General features: G+C 38.7%; 2 protein-coding genes across 3 annotated transcripts in view; one reads left to right on the top strand and one right to left on the bottom strand.

Annotated features, from left to right (window-relative positions):
• The first annotated feature begins 1,112 nt into the window (after nucleotides 1-1,112).
• LOC117211343 (probable multidrug resistance-associated protein lethal(2)03659) lies at nucleotides 1,113-9,251 on the top strand. Of its 2 annotated transcripts, XM_033455103.1 has the most exons (16): nucleotides 1,113-1,548; nucleotides 2,492-2,594; nucleotides 3,050-3,346; nucleotides 3,445-3,588; nucleotides 3,833-4,257; nucleotides 4,346-4,502; nucleotides 4,574-4,776; nucleotides 4,846-5,234; nucleotides 5,311-5,525; nucleotides 5,609-5,827; nucleotides 5,917-6,091; nucleotides 6,166-6,342; nucleotides 6,425-6,884; nucleotides 7,029-7,395; nucleotides 7,474-8,170; nucleotides 8,261-9,251. In XM_033455103.1, the coding sequence occupies exons 2-16, from the start codon at nucleotides 2,518-2,520 to the stop codon at nucleotides 8,399-8,401; spliced, it is 4,143 nt and encodes a 1,380-aa protein (XP_033310994.1). In that variant the 5' UTR covers nucleotides 1,113-1,548; nucleotides 2,492-2,517; the 3' UTR covers nucleotides 8,402-9,251. The 2 variants fall into 2 exon arrangements, with proteins under 2 accessions (XP_033310994.1, XP_033310995.1); XM_033455104.1 differs by lacking the exon at nucleotides 3,445-3,588 and having other exon boundaries at nucleotides 1,115-1,549; nucleotides 2,494-2,594.
• A 1,550-nt stretch (nucleotides 9,252-10,801) lies between these two features.
• The window catches only part of LOC117211345 (single Ig IL-1-related receptor-like), a 133,319-nt gene continuing 130,009 nt past the window's right edge, over nucleotides 10,802-14,111 (bottom strand). Inside the window, exons 6-7 of the mRNA XM_033455107.1 lie at nucleotides 13,874-14,011; nucleotides 10,802-11,994 (exon numbers count right to left, since the gene is read on the bottom strand). Of these exons, the coding sequence (XP_033310998.1) occupies nucleotides 11,555-11,994; nucleotides 13,874-14,011 (578 nt within the window). The 3' untranslated portion in view covers nucleotides 10,802-11,554. The remainder of the gene's footprint in view (nucleotides 11,995-13,873; nucleotides 14,012-14,111) is intronic.

Here is a 14,111-nt window from a genome sequence, read left to right on the forward strand (position 1 = left end):
TCACATGCGTCTTTTAAACGGACTCTTCGTTTCATCGCTTGAGAACGTAATGTCGGTATAAGCTATATTGTATGTATATGTTGTGTGTGTGTGTGTGTATATATATAATACACACAGCACACACACAAAATATATACTTATATCCAATCTTATATACATACTTATATTGTATGCACGAGCAAATACATATGTATGTATGTATAGTCATGTTGAATACTGCGTTTATTGATATTTAATGAAAAAAATATTTTCTATTATTTTTACGTTCAAGTTTTCAAAAGTATTTATGCCTTTTTTAACCTCAAATATATTCATTATAATCAAAAATTTAAATTTAACATAATTTTATGCTTTTTACAAAAAGTGCCAAATGTCGTCAATGCATTGTGTATAAATTTCCTAGTCTCAAGTACGGCCTACAAAGGGAGAAAGTAAATGATAAAAATGCTATGTTATGTCCAGCTCTCTGATACTAGTTCTTCGTATTTGTACAATTTCCTTAGTTATTCTTTTTAACCACATAAAATAGATGACACATTATCTGAACAAAATTGTTGAACTTTTCGAGGATTAGTAACAATGATGAAGAGACGAAGAACTATGAATTGCGAAAAATCCGAGTTGATAGTATAAGACCAAATTTTGAACTAACAATAAGTAAGACACGAAGCTACAACCTGCCAATCGATAAATGTCCTTTCTATATGTATGCGTTAAGTATTTAAACTTAAACTATACTTGTAATACATTTCTATTGAATTTTCTTTTACTTTCAATACGTGCGATGATATATTGTACAAAAGTGTTACCGACAGTTCGATAAATTCCATGAAATAAAACTTAACTCTAGTCGACCATTGTTTTACCAGAAAACCCGAAATTATTTCATTGAGAAATTTTAGTTTTGCCTTTTGTTCGCGTCAATGAACATTTTAAAAGATAATGTATCGGTGAAATCTCTTTCTTGTCATTTAATTTATCGATAACAAGAACATTGGGTAATTAAATAGTCATTTAATTAAATAAAATTTGTAAGTTAATTCTTAAATTAGAATTCTTCTGTTAGACGACTGCGGGTTTCATTCAGTGTAATGAAAATTTCGAATAGGAATTGAAACTAGCTTTTTTATTATCGTTCATTTAATGTTATTTGGTTAATTTGATATAGTTATCGACCTGCTGGTCAATTATCTTGATGAAAATGTGTTTATTCAGTTCTTACATCAAAGATGTGCTGTGTTGATAAGCAGATCCCTCTTTTCATTAGTCTGTCAAGAGATGCCGTCCTGATCGTCATTGCGAAGTAATATGGATATAGAAAAAGAAAGATAGAAATGTGTAGATATACGCAAAGATAACTACGGGGCGATATCACGTATTAGTTTAAGGTTAACCAATAACTCATGCGAGCGCAGGCGAGTAAAGCACAGTCAAGTAACGTCCTCCTACTTAAGTGGATGTTGCTAGTCATCCAACGAATTGTTGTGCAAGTGAAAAGTAATGGAACATTCGCATGCTGTAAAATAGACACGTCTATCTTCTTTGATCGTAAGTCGCGCGAAACACTGACTAAACATTTATTTGTGCTTTCCATCATTTACATTTTATAATATTTCTCGCTTCTATCTACCAGCAACATGCATCAAACCTATCGTTTTGGGTTATCTTGAAAAAGCGTGATGATGATATGACAGTTCATTTATCAGACGTGATTCTAACAATCGATGAATCATTTAATGTTATTAAAGACGTTAATAAACTTTAGCGCACACTGCCGAAAATTTGTAAATTCTAGTTTCTATTACATATGTTAAATTCGATTTGTCAACGCCTCGCCAATCAGACTTCTTCGTATAGTTTTACAAGAAGTGAGCACGTGTAGATTAAGTCGGGCGAGTAAAGTCCAATTTGATATATAACCATTTGATATATAATCAATGTTCTTTGAAGCATTATTTTAAGCAAGCAATCCCATATTATATAAGGAGATTAAACCAAAGCATTTTGTAAAAGTATTAAGAACATTTAAGTGTACAATCATTAAATGTTCTGCTTTAACATTTCGTATTTAGTTGGTATAATCGTTTTGTATTGTTGCTACTAAATAGAACTGTTAAACGTTTTTACATATAGGAGTAAATATCAATTTCCTGTACTTATGTTAAAAATAGAACATGTGTCAAATCGAGAATAATATCTATTAATATGTACTAATGCCAATTAGAAATCTGATAAAACCCTACCGATACTTAAAGATATATTTTGTATTGTTAGATTTAGTTTGTTAACTTATCATTTTGTACATCACTTATCAGAACAAGTACTTACATAGTATATGCCTACTCTACTTATTTATTTATCTTTCATTTGTATATATTTGTAGTGAAATAATAAAGTTATAATAGCATAGTACATTAATTTTATTGTTTGTAAATATACATTAATTTAACAAAAAATTGTAATTTTTCCTGTCCACACCAAAATTTTACAGGAAAAGCTAATTAATCAAAAACCATCATGGATGGAAAAGTAAAAGCAGAAAGAAGAAAGAATCCTAGAGAAGGAGCAAATCCTCTTAGTAATATAACATTTGCGTAAGTTTGAAGAATACAATGACTTGTTCATTTCTTTCCTGTTATTGGCTACTAATAAAAACACAAGTTCATGGTGATAAGTAAGCAATGTTTCAATAAAGATACCTATGAATCAGGTATAAGGAAGTCTTGTAAAAAATGGCATAAGAATTATCTTGAATTCTATTGTTAAGTCAATAAATGAGATAAAAAGAAGTTGTCAATGTTCGCCATTATCTACCAGTATTTTTAGACAGAAATTTTTGAAAGAACTTTTCCTATTATCTTTAATCAGGTACTATTGACATTAGTCATTTGAAAACAGATAATTCTATTGCCTTGTAACATTTGGCTCAGTCATTGATTTAAAGATAATGCGAAGTAAAAATGCTGATGCATTGCTTACTCTTTATCATTGAAATTATGTCAAATTAAAACATTATTTGCCACAATAAAAACTTTATCTTTGTTGGTAGATTTACATTACCTACTTTTTGGGCTGGTTATCATAGAGATTTGGAAGTAACCGACTTATATAAAACTCTCAAAGAACATAACAGCAGTTATTTAGGTACAAAGATATCAAAAATATGGCAAAAGGATTATGAAGCATATAGAAAACAGAAATTACTGAACAAGGAAAAAGGAAGTACTGGAAATACTGGAAGAAAGAAATTGAAGGAGCCTAGTTTACTAAAGGTCCTTATGAAATGTTTTGGAGTTCAATTAATATTCTATGGAATAATTTATGCGATTTCCGACATAGTGTTTAGGTACATTGTCTAATTTTATTCATATTTATTATTTATTATAATTATAGAAAATCTGCTAATCAAATGCATTGAATTTTTAAATCTGATTACTTGTTCAGATTATCACAACCCTTGTTTCTCGGTCTTTTGATTCGTTACTACAATCAGACGAAAGTCGAATCTATGCCACTGCATATTATAATGACCAGATTATACAATTCTTCCAATTCGCAAGTTCATGAAATTGACGAAGCGATCAAACCGTTAAGTCCCTAAGCCCGTTGTATCTTGCACCTACTAATCCTTTTCTCATATCTGGTATTAGATAGCTTAATATTTTTTTTTTTGCTTAGGAAGTAAAACAAGATTAGTTGCTAGTTAGTTAGATTAATATTTAATAATATCAATATAGAGATGCCGTTTATGTAGTTTGGAATTTAGTTGATTAATCAGTTACTTGATATTTCATGAACACTAACTTCTTCTTCTTCTGTTTTATACATACAGAGTAATGCAGCCAATATTCCTCGGAAAGCTTTTAAGATACTACACTAATGATTCAATGACAAAAGAAGATGCCTACTTATATGCAGGTGGTGTAGTATTATGTTCAGGAGTGTTGATATTTATTACTCATCCGTACATGTTAGGGATACTTCATATGGGAATGAAACTGCGTATAGCTTGTTGTACATTGATCTATAGGAAAGCATTGAAGCTTTCGAGAACTGCTTTGGGTGAAACAACAGTAGGACAAGCAGTGAATCTCCTATCTAACGATGTTAATAGATTTGATGTAGCACTTATATATTTACATTACTTATGGCTTGGACCACTAGAAACCATAATCATAACATATTTTATGTACAAGGAAGTTGAATTATCCGCTATTTTCGGAGTTATAATACTTCTACTGTTTATTCCTTTACAAGGTAATGAAAATTAATAACTGTTGTGTATTAAATATAGTACAAACATTTCTTGCATTGTATAGCTTCTGTTTGTCCTTTAAAAATATAGGATATTTGGGTAAAAAAACTTCGGTGTACAGGTTAAAAACTGCTCTTAGAACAGATGAAAGAGTCCGATTAACTAATGAAATTATTAGTGGTATTCAAGCAATCAAAATGTATGCCTGGGAGAAACCATTTAGTTATTTAACCGAAAGGGCAAGAAGGTATTTTTTCTATAATAAGAATTTTCTTTTCCGTATACCCATTTGTAAACATGTCATTGATACCGTTACAGGAGAGAAATTAGTGTTATACGAGGCATGTCTTTAGTTAGAGGTATTACTATGTCTTTCATTATGTTTACGACAAGGATGTCACTTTTCATTACAATAGTAAGTTTTATATTGTACGGTCATAAAATAACTGCCGAGAAAGTGTTCATGTTACAAGCGTATTATAATATTTTGCGGCTAAATATGACTGTCTACTTTCCACAAGGTAAGTATATTTGAATAGACAACTATTATTAGCGATAGATTAAATCTAACAAAACAATCGATGTCGTAGGAATAACACAAATAGCTGAATTGTTGGTTTCTGTAAGACGTTTACAAAAGTTTATGATGTATGAAGAAATTAACGCAGAGAACGAAACAATGGATTGCAAGCAGAAAGAATCAAAAAATGACAAGGGTAAAAATGATACAAATATCATAGAAGAAGATGTACATGATGGAAAACGTAAGACAACAAATTATCAAGGAGAATATATTATGTCGCTAAAGAATGCTAATGTCAAATGGTTTTCACACGATCACGAAGATACGTTAAAAAATATAAATATCAACGTGAAATCAGGTGAATTAATTGCCGTTGTTGGCCAAGTTGGGTCTGGTAAAAGTAGTTTACTTAATGTAATGTTAAAAGAATTACCATTAAAGTCGGGTACTATAGAGGTTCGTATTGCTCCTTGGATAATTATATTTTCTTCCTATAATAAAATAATTGTAAACATTCTATTTTGTTTTACAGGTAAACGGGAAAATCGCGTACGCTAGTCAAGAACCGTGGCTGTTTGCTGGTTCCGTTAGACAAAATATTTTGTTCGGTCAAAAAATGGATCAGTTTCGGTACGAACGTGTGGTTAAGGTTTGTCAATTAAAAAGAGACTTCACATTGTTGCCATACGGCGACAAAACGATCGTGGGTGAAAGAGGAATTAGTTTGTCGGGTGGGCAACGTGCTAGGTCAGTAATTATAATACTATTTATATGCATTCTATTAAAGACGATATTGTGTTGCAATTAATCGATCACATTTGCATGTATAGGATCAATTTAGCCAGAGCGGTTTATGCAGAAAACGAGATCTACTTATTAGACGATCCTCTAAGCGCCGTAGATGCTCATGTAGGCAAACATATGTTTGAAGAATGTATCGTGAAATATTTAAGGGGAAAGACTAGAATTCTCGTCACGCATCAGTTACAGTTCTTACGAAATGTCGATAGAATAATCGTTTTGAAAGACGGAGAAATCGAGGCTGACGGGTACGATCCGTGGCATCTAGTTTTGTCACATTTTTCTTCTTCAAATATTCTTCTTCAAATTTATTTAAGTCAAGTTTTACTCGTTTCAGTTCATACGATGAGCTTATTGCGATGGGAATGGACTTTGGAAGCTTATTAGAAAATTCTGCTGAAGAAGAACGACCAGGTTCTGTCCCTCCTAGCAGGTCTAATTCTCGGAACGCTAGTAGTACATCTTTGAGTTCGTTAAAGAGTAGCGCTACTGAGAAAGAGGATCCGATCGAGGTAAGTAAATATTTTGTTCGTCAAAGTGAATAAAGACCGAGCGAAAACTAGAAGGATTTGTAAATTATATGTAGATAGCTGAAGCGCGTACAAAGGGCAAAGTTTCCGGTAAAGTGTATGCAGCGTACTTTAGAGCTGGTGGAAATTGGTGCGTCGTAGCTACGATTGCTATGCTCTGCGTGCTCGCGCAGACGTTAGCCAGTGCTAGCGATTTCTTTATCTCTCAATGGGTCAATATGGAAGAAAAATATGTAATTATCATTGGTGTCTTCTTCTTCTTTTTGTCTTTTATAATTTCGATGAATCGTCACGAGTAAATATATTCATTTAAAGGTGAATGAGACGGGAGGTGTCATTATTGATACCAATTGGAGAGGACCGATAAGCCGCAATGTCTGCATGTACGTGTACACTGGCTTAATCGTTTCCACTATTATAATTACTCTATTACGTTCGATTACATTTTTTTCGACGTGTATGAGAGCCTCCACTAGATTACACGATCGTATGTTCCGATGCATAAGTCGAGCAACAATGAGATTCTTTAATACAAATCCATCGGGGCGAATTCTTAATAGATTCTCGAAAGATATGGGAGCCATCGACGAAGTATTACCAATAGCTCTAATTGATTCTTTACAAATTGGCCTGTCCCTTCTTGGTATTATAGTTGTCGTTGCAATAGCCAACTACTGGCTGTTAATACCCACCGTGGTCATCGGAATCATCTTCTACTATATTCGTGTCTTTTATTTGGCAACTAGTCGCAGCGTCAAACGGCTCGAAGGAGTTAGTAAGTATTTGTTTCTAACACGATTAGTTCCTCTGCATTTTATTTCCAAAAGCGAAAAGTATCGTTTTTCATATTCACAAGGGAAACCTATCGAATTCGTGGACTAATTGTAATGATTAAATAATTTGTAATAAAAAACGGTAGCTCGGTCACCGGTGTTTGGACATCTCAGTGCAACTCTGCAAGGGCTGCCAACTGTTCGAGCCTTTGGAGCGGAAGAGATTCTTACGAAGGAATTTGATCAACACCAAGACTTACACTCGTCAGCATGGTACATATTCATCTCTTCTTCAAGAGCATTTGGATTCTGGCTGGATTTTTTCTGCGTTATCTACATCATGCTGGTCACTTTGAGCTTTTTGGTACAAGATGATGGAACGGGGCAGGGTGGTAACATTGGTTTGGCCATAACGCAAAGTATTGGATTAACCGGAATGTTCCAATGGGGTATGCGGCAAAGTACCGAACTGGAAAATCAAATGACTTCGGTGGAACGTGTGGTGGAATACAGGTGAGCGTCTCGATAGAATATTATTAGCATGATCTTTAAGCAACGAGTATTGCTCACTTATGCGAATTGTATTTTTAGCAACGTGGAAAGCGAACCACCGCTCGAAAGCACGCCGGATAAAAAACCCAAGGAAAGTTGGCCCGAAGAGGGTAAAATTGAGTTTAAGAATGTATATATGAAATACGATGCGGCTGAGCCTCCGGTGCTGAAAAATCTCAACTTTGTGATTTATCCGCAAGAAAAAATAGGGATTGTCGGACGTACAGGCGCGGGGAAGTCATCCTTAATATCGACGCTATTCCGTCTTGCAGAACTCGATGGTGTCATCGAGATCGATGGCGTGAAGATCAACGAGATCGGACTTCATGATTTGCGTTCGAAAATCAGTATAATTCCTCAGGAACCTTTCCTGTATTCGGGTTCAATGAGAAGAAATCTAGATCCTTTCGACAACTACGCCGACGATGTGCTGTGGCAAGCGTTAGAGGAAGTTGAATTAAAGGAAATGGGACTGGATTCTCATATTAACGAGGGTGGTTCCAATCTGAGTGTCGGTCAGCGTCAATTGGTTTGTCTCGCCCGCGCGATCGTCAAAAATAATCCGATCCTGGTTCTCGATGAGGCTACAGCGAACGTTGATCTACGAACCGACGAACTCATTCAAAAAACGATTCGTTCTAAATTCTCCACTTGTACGGTGCTGACCATCGCGCATCGTCTTAATACCGTGATGGACAGTGATCGAATTTTGGTGATGGATGCCGGTAGAGCCGTGGTAAGTTACTTATTATGCATCGAATTACAATTAGTAGAAGGTAAGTCGGAGATAAGAAGAGTGATTTAACAAACTTGTTTAACCTCGTAGGAGTTTGATGCTCCGTACGTCTTGATCGAAAGGAAAGGATATCTAAACAGTATGATAAACGAAACCGGGCCTGCAATGGCAGAAGCTTTAAAGGAAGTCGCTCGCCAAAGCTATGAGAACCGTACGTCGACCACACTCTGATAATTTCGTAACGCATTTGCGAATTCATAAACGAAACACGGAAATAAATGCCACTTTTTTAAATTTTACAAATTGCACGGGCTATGTTTTATAAGTTTATATTCTCTTTATACGATTATTGATCGGTGGGGTTGGTTAACTCTATCGAAGCATACGTCATTTGAACGAGTTATCTCTCACTGGATTTCGTGTTCATCGATACAGTATTATTACATAGATTTTTGTAAATGAACTTGACATACTTTCATTCAGATAAGCATTGCCTTGAATAACCGTGACGAGACTCGAACGTACTTAAATTTAAATACGTGATAGACGCTATTTTTATATAAACGATACATATATAAAGCTTTACCTCGCTGTTGCGATTCTTCTCTTGCCATCGCTGGTTGATGCTACGAGAATATATACAAAAACCATTCGTTAAAAGGGTAGGTGTTTGCTCGATTTTTTGTAAATAGAACGTTTTGTCCGATGGGTGCTATATGAAATCAGTTTCATTAAAACGTTGAAAGAATATTTACGGGTTTCTAACATTCTCCGTCTGCATCGTAACGTTTTGTATTACGTGATACATCGAATTTATAGGATGAAACAAACGAGAGAAGGATTTTTATCAGTTCGAATAAACACTTTTCCAGTTTGTACTGTGCCAGGAATGCAGTTCTTCCTATACAAGATTCTAAAAGATTCATGTTTCATATTTGATATTCCCCGTGATCATTTTATTCGCTGTACAATTAAATATATTGTACTCTTAGGTGAAATCAATTACTTTATGTACAAGTGCCTATGTAATTTAATTAAAGATGAAAAATATAAATGCAGGGAATCATTTATCTTGATAATACATCTTTATCTTTTTCGTTTTACCCTTAAAGGATTTTCCAATACTTAACGCGTTTCCTGTAGGAAAAAGTCGTCGTCGTTACTGTTTAACGGCTGAACGACGGCAGTGGTTTCAGCAAGGTTGCGAAACGTAACGATGTTTCGTATGTGAGTAAGAAAAAGTGACGATCCGAGACACACGATTTCTGCAAATATAAATACTCTTTGTTTATTATCGAATTTTCGAACAACAATTTCCGTTTACTTCTTAATTACGTCAGCACGAAGAGAAACGGACGTCTGATATTTGGTACGTATAGAGCCTTGTATCGTCGATTCTATTCGATATATACGCCATGAAACGGAGACGAGAAGCAACAGTACACACATTTTTCGCCGTTCTGTTTCATAGGTAATTGTAAGAACGGTCACGAGTTTGTCGCCGTAATGCGACACACACACACACACACACACACACACACACACAAGCACGCACGCACGCACGCACACACATGTATATATACATATATATTTAGTATATATATATATATATATGTATATATATATGTACATATGTATTTAGTATATATATATATATATATGTATATATATACTAAAAATGAAAAGGAAAGAAACGCGACGACAGACGATTAGAGGATAGTCGTCGTTTTGTTGTTCTCTATATCGCTAAATAAACAAGTATACCTCCTAATGTCTATACTCTGCTTATACTCGGCTCGCAACAATTGGCCGCGATGTGAGTCAATCGCTCAGGCACATTCTCGCGAGACAAGTACTACACTAGTGTATCGTAATACTGACAGTAAAGAGATTACTATGATATTAAAATTAAGCTCACGTTGCGGTTCTGCGCGTGTGCGTAACATTTAAAGTACAATTACGCGGGTATAACGGTTAGGCTATATGTATATCGTATAGTAGAGTGTGTATATTGTATAGTTGTAGATAATCGTTACTCTAGTATTAGAATTACAGGATTATCGTTTGACGTTACGTTCGCAGATACATCTTTCTAAGTGCCTTGTAGTCGTTCGACGTAACGATAGTTCTGAAAAAACGGCGAAAAAAAAAAGAATCTCACATATAATACACATGTACACACGCATACCCGTGCACGCGCATGCATGCACCTACACACGCACCTATCTTTTTCCTCCTTTTACATATATATGTATATATACAAACCAGTATAAAATATCTATGTTCATTATTAGTCTTATCGTGCGTAGATTTGTTCGCTAAAAACCGCGCGTAAAATCCGCTTAGAAAAGTGTGCCCGAAAACGTAGACGCGAGTTTTACGTAATTCGTGATTTCCATACAGATACAAGGGAGATCGCTAAAATCTAAACGTTGTATAAATAGTGCGATGACTTAGCTAAATAATAAATAAGGACAATAGAGCACCGATTTGTCCGATATATACAAACAGAGACAACGAGAACTGTACGCGATAAGCGATTACGTATATATACGCGAGTAGCAGAGAACTCGCTTCTTTCTCCGTCCTGTTATTCTTTCTCGTAACTTCTCCAACGCGTTTCGTCCTTACTTCTTTTTTTCTTTTTTCTCTTTTTTCGCTCGAAGCGCCGCGTGCTCGCGCGAAAAGGAAGACTGCGCGCTTCGCCTGAATTCCTCTTTCCTCGAATTTCGCCGATCGCGATCAGTCGTCGCGTCTGCTCCGCGTGCAGAAGATAAAACAGGATGGAGGATGGCGCGCGTATCTTTCGATATGGTCGAACCTACTCGCGTCCGTGGCAATTTGTCGCGATAAAATCAAGTTTCGCTTTCCACCAGCGAACGTTTAAGTAAATTTATGAATTTCGCTCGTCCTACACAGTACGGTCTGCAGCCAAAGTAAAATTAAAAGACACTCGGTTCGCGCTGTAACTCTCCTTGCAGACATACGCCGAGGAGCGTCCAAGGGGTACGTCGCAACGTAAAAAGCACAAGTTAGAATGACAACACACGGTCGTGCATCGGTTGCCCGAGCGTCGAAACCACTACATTTTTGAAAGTTACAGTTCCGTAGATGCGGTTATTTGCGAGATTCGGCGAGGAAACGGCGTCAACGTGGTGCGCGTTTATTACGCTACGCGAACGAGCGTTTTCGAACGTCTGATTCTGCGCGAAACGCATGGGTACTTGGACAAGCGCGCGGAAACTTGGCCTTGTCACCGCTTTCGTACAAAAGCGAAAGGAAGAGAAACGCGGGTGAAGAGACTACGTAGGTATATGTAAGTATATACTACGTAAGGATCCATTACGTCGCTTGCTTTGTTCGATCGTTTCGCTTTCCTCCGTTTTAAACAAGAACTTCGAGACTTTCGCGCGATCGAGCCTTCTGCTGTCCGCATTTTCCGTTCGCCTGAACGATCATGGCGACCGATTGGCAGCCGCTGTCGGAGCTGATCGGTCGAATCGGTGGCATTGCGAGCCGCAGCTTGTACCAAAATGTGTGGCTGCCGGAACCTAAGTTGCCGGTGTCGTTCCAATGCAAGACCTTCAAACGATCGAGCGAGTATTCGCGTATGTTGTTGTAAGCTCGACTCGATCGTTTCGCGATCGCGGTCGTGTTCAATAGATTCTTGGTGATGATGACTATCGTTCGAGTGGTGAGAGAAGACAGCTGATTCAGGACAACCCCCACGTTCGTCTCGTTCCAAACGTTTCCCAGCGACTCTGGGCTCAGCACCACGATGACTCTTCGACTGGAAACGGCGTGCGGCCCGATCTCCACACCCCCTGAAAGAAAAATCGTTGTATTTCTTTTTCTTCGTCTGTGGAAATAATTCGTGAGATTAGAGCGCCGACGATGTACGTACGTACGGACGAACGACAACGACGAAACGTTAAATCGGCGTCATCGACTGGATCGCGATTGGAAAATTCCTCGGCATCGATAACCGTTGGTTGAGAGACGTTTAGGCGCGAGCACCGAGCTTTATCGGCATCCTGTCGTTTGTTCGCCGATGTTTGATGAATTACCAACAAAATGGACGATCAGTCAAAGGATGAACTGGATTCCGCCGAGTCGGCACGCGAGCCAACTATGCCACGACCATAGAAAGCTTTCACCGCGTTCTCTCTCACTCTCTCTCTCTCTCTCTCTTTTGCTTGACCAGTACTTTTGAATCGGAGCTACGCAACCGTCGATGCGGAAAATTCGAGTTGCATCCGAGCTCGTGCAACTTCGGCCAAAGCTTTCTTCCACTTCCAACCGTTCTTCCGTCTGCTTTCCAAAATTCCGAGGTTAGTTCGCTTTCAACGACGAATCGAGAACGAGTGGGAAACGGAGAGCGAGCAAAGAGAAGAAATGCGCGAACGAAACGGTTTCTCGATTCAGGCACGCGTTATCGGAAGTTGGCGGAGCGCAAACGCAGAATCAGCGAAGGAAGCGGTACCGCATACGCTTAATTCGAAACCGCGGCTGCTAGAATCAGACCGACAAACGAAACGCTTGACGTCAGACAAAGAAGCCGGTCCCAACTTCCTAATTCAATTCGCAAACTTCCATGCACCGGACCACGGTTCCGCGATCCCGATAGATCGCCCTTTCTCCGGCAGCTTCCGGTTCTACATTCGCCGAGCTTGCGTGCATCGTTCGCCACGAGGAACAAGATTTTCCGAACTGCGATACGAACGACTTTCAGTCCGAAAAACGCGCATATTGATTTCGTGACACACGCGAAAGACAGAAGGAGACAGGGCAGCCGGCGACCACGATGGCGAACAAAATTTATGTATAGGCTAGTTTGCATCGGTGGATCGGAGCCGGCAGCGCGGGGCAATTTGCATTAATAAAATTGGGCGGTCGACCGCTCGCTCACCTACACGGCCCAATTTCGTCCTGCCAATTAGAAGGAAATTAGCGTCTGAATATTTTTCACCGAGCACCCGTTATCAACGCTGAGCACCTAGCCGTTGATATTCATGAGATGCGGAACCAGGATGGACGACGTGGCTGCGAAACTAGATCGCGTTATACCCCGTAAACTTTTGTTCGCCTTTGTTCCCGGTAATCGTCCCCGTTTCGCCAGCTTTCCTTTCGCCTTTTCCCTTCTGCCTTCCTTCGCGAGATCCTATTCGTCGCTCGTTCTCGCCAATTTCTCCGCCAAAATACCATCCGGTATCGTTCTCCCTGGATTTCTGATCATCGCGACGCCGTACAGCGGCCTCCAGAGCGACGTTACGTGGCAAAAATTAAAAGCATCTTAACGTGCACGTTGTTCCGAGTCTCGTTGACTAAACGTGGCAAACCTCAGTTCAAACGAAGACTCGTCGTCGTCGTCGTCGTCGTTGCGCTGTTTCGTCGAGTGGCAGAAGGCGCGCGAGATTCAGTCGGCGTTCCCAGGTCGATCCTCCCTCGCTTCCCAAGGAAACCAGGGTTTAGAGTTTGCAGCGAGGGTGTTGGGCGGTTTTTGGCCGCAACAGCTACGCGCTCGATCGCGAGAAGGGATCTAGCGAGATTCCAAGGAACCGAGCTATCCCTAGAGACCTTGGAATAGCCTTTACTTTACCCTTTCGGTCGACCACGCGACAGGAAACTTAATAACGCTATCAACGAGCAGTTTCTCCCTCGGAGAGCGACTCGGTGCCGCGTTTAATTAAACCCGAGACTTACAATTCTGATTCAACTGGGAGAGCTCCAGCGCCGTGCACTTGTACCGGTGCCTCGATTCCAGCGTGGGTATCACTATACCGATGACCAGGCTCGAGTCTTTCTCGTGGTAGCACACCAGAGCGTCGCATTCCTTTCCATCTGAAATTCGCGTTTGTGATCGTAATTAGTTCAGGTATTATTATGGTCGTGCTCACCGCTGCCATCTGGCAAATCTCACGAAGCGCGTTTCGATCGCGAC

The sequence above is a fragment of the Bombus bifarius genome, unplaced genomic scaffold (genome assembly GCF_011952205.1).
Source record: "Bombus bifarius isolate JDL3187 unplaced genomic scaffold, Bbif_JDL3187 scf7180000008232, whole genome shotgun sequence".
NCBI classification, from domain to species: domain Eukaryota; kingdom Metazoa; phylum Arthropoda; class Insecta; order Hymenoptera; family Apidae; genus Bombus; species Bombus bifarius.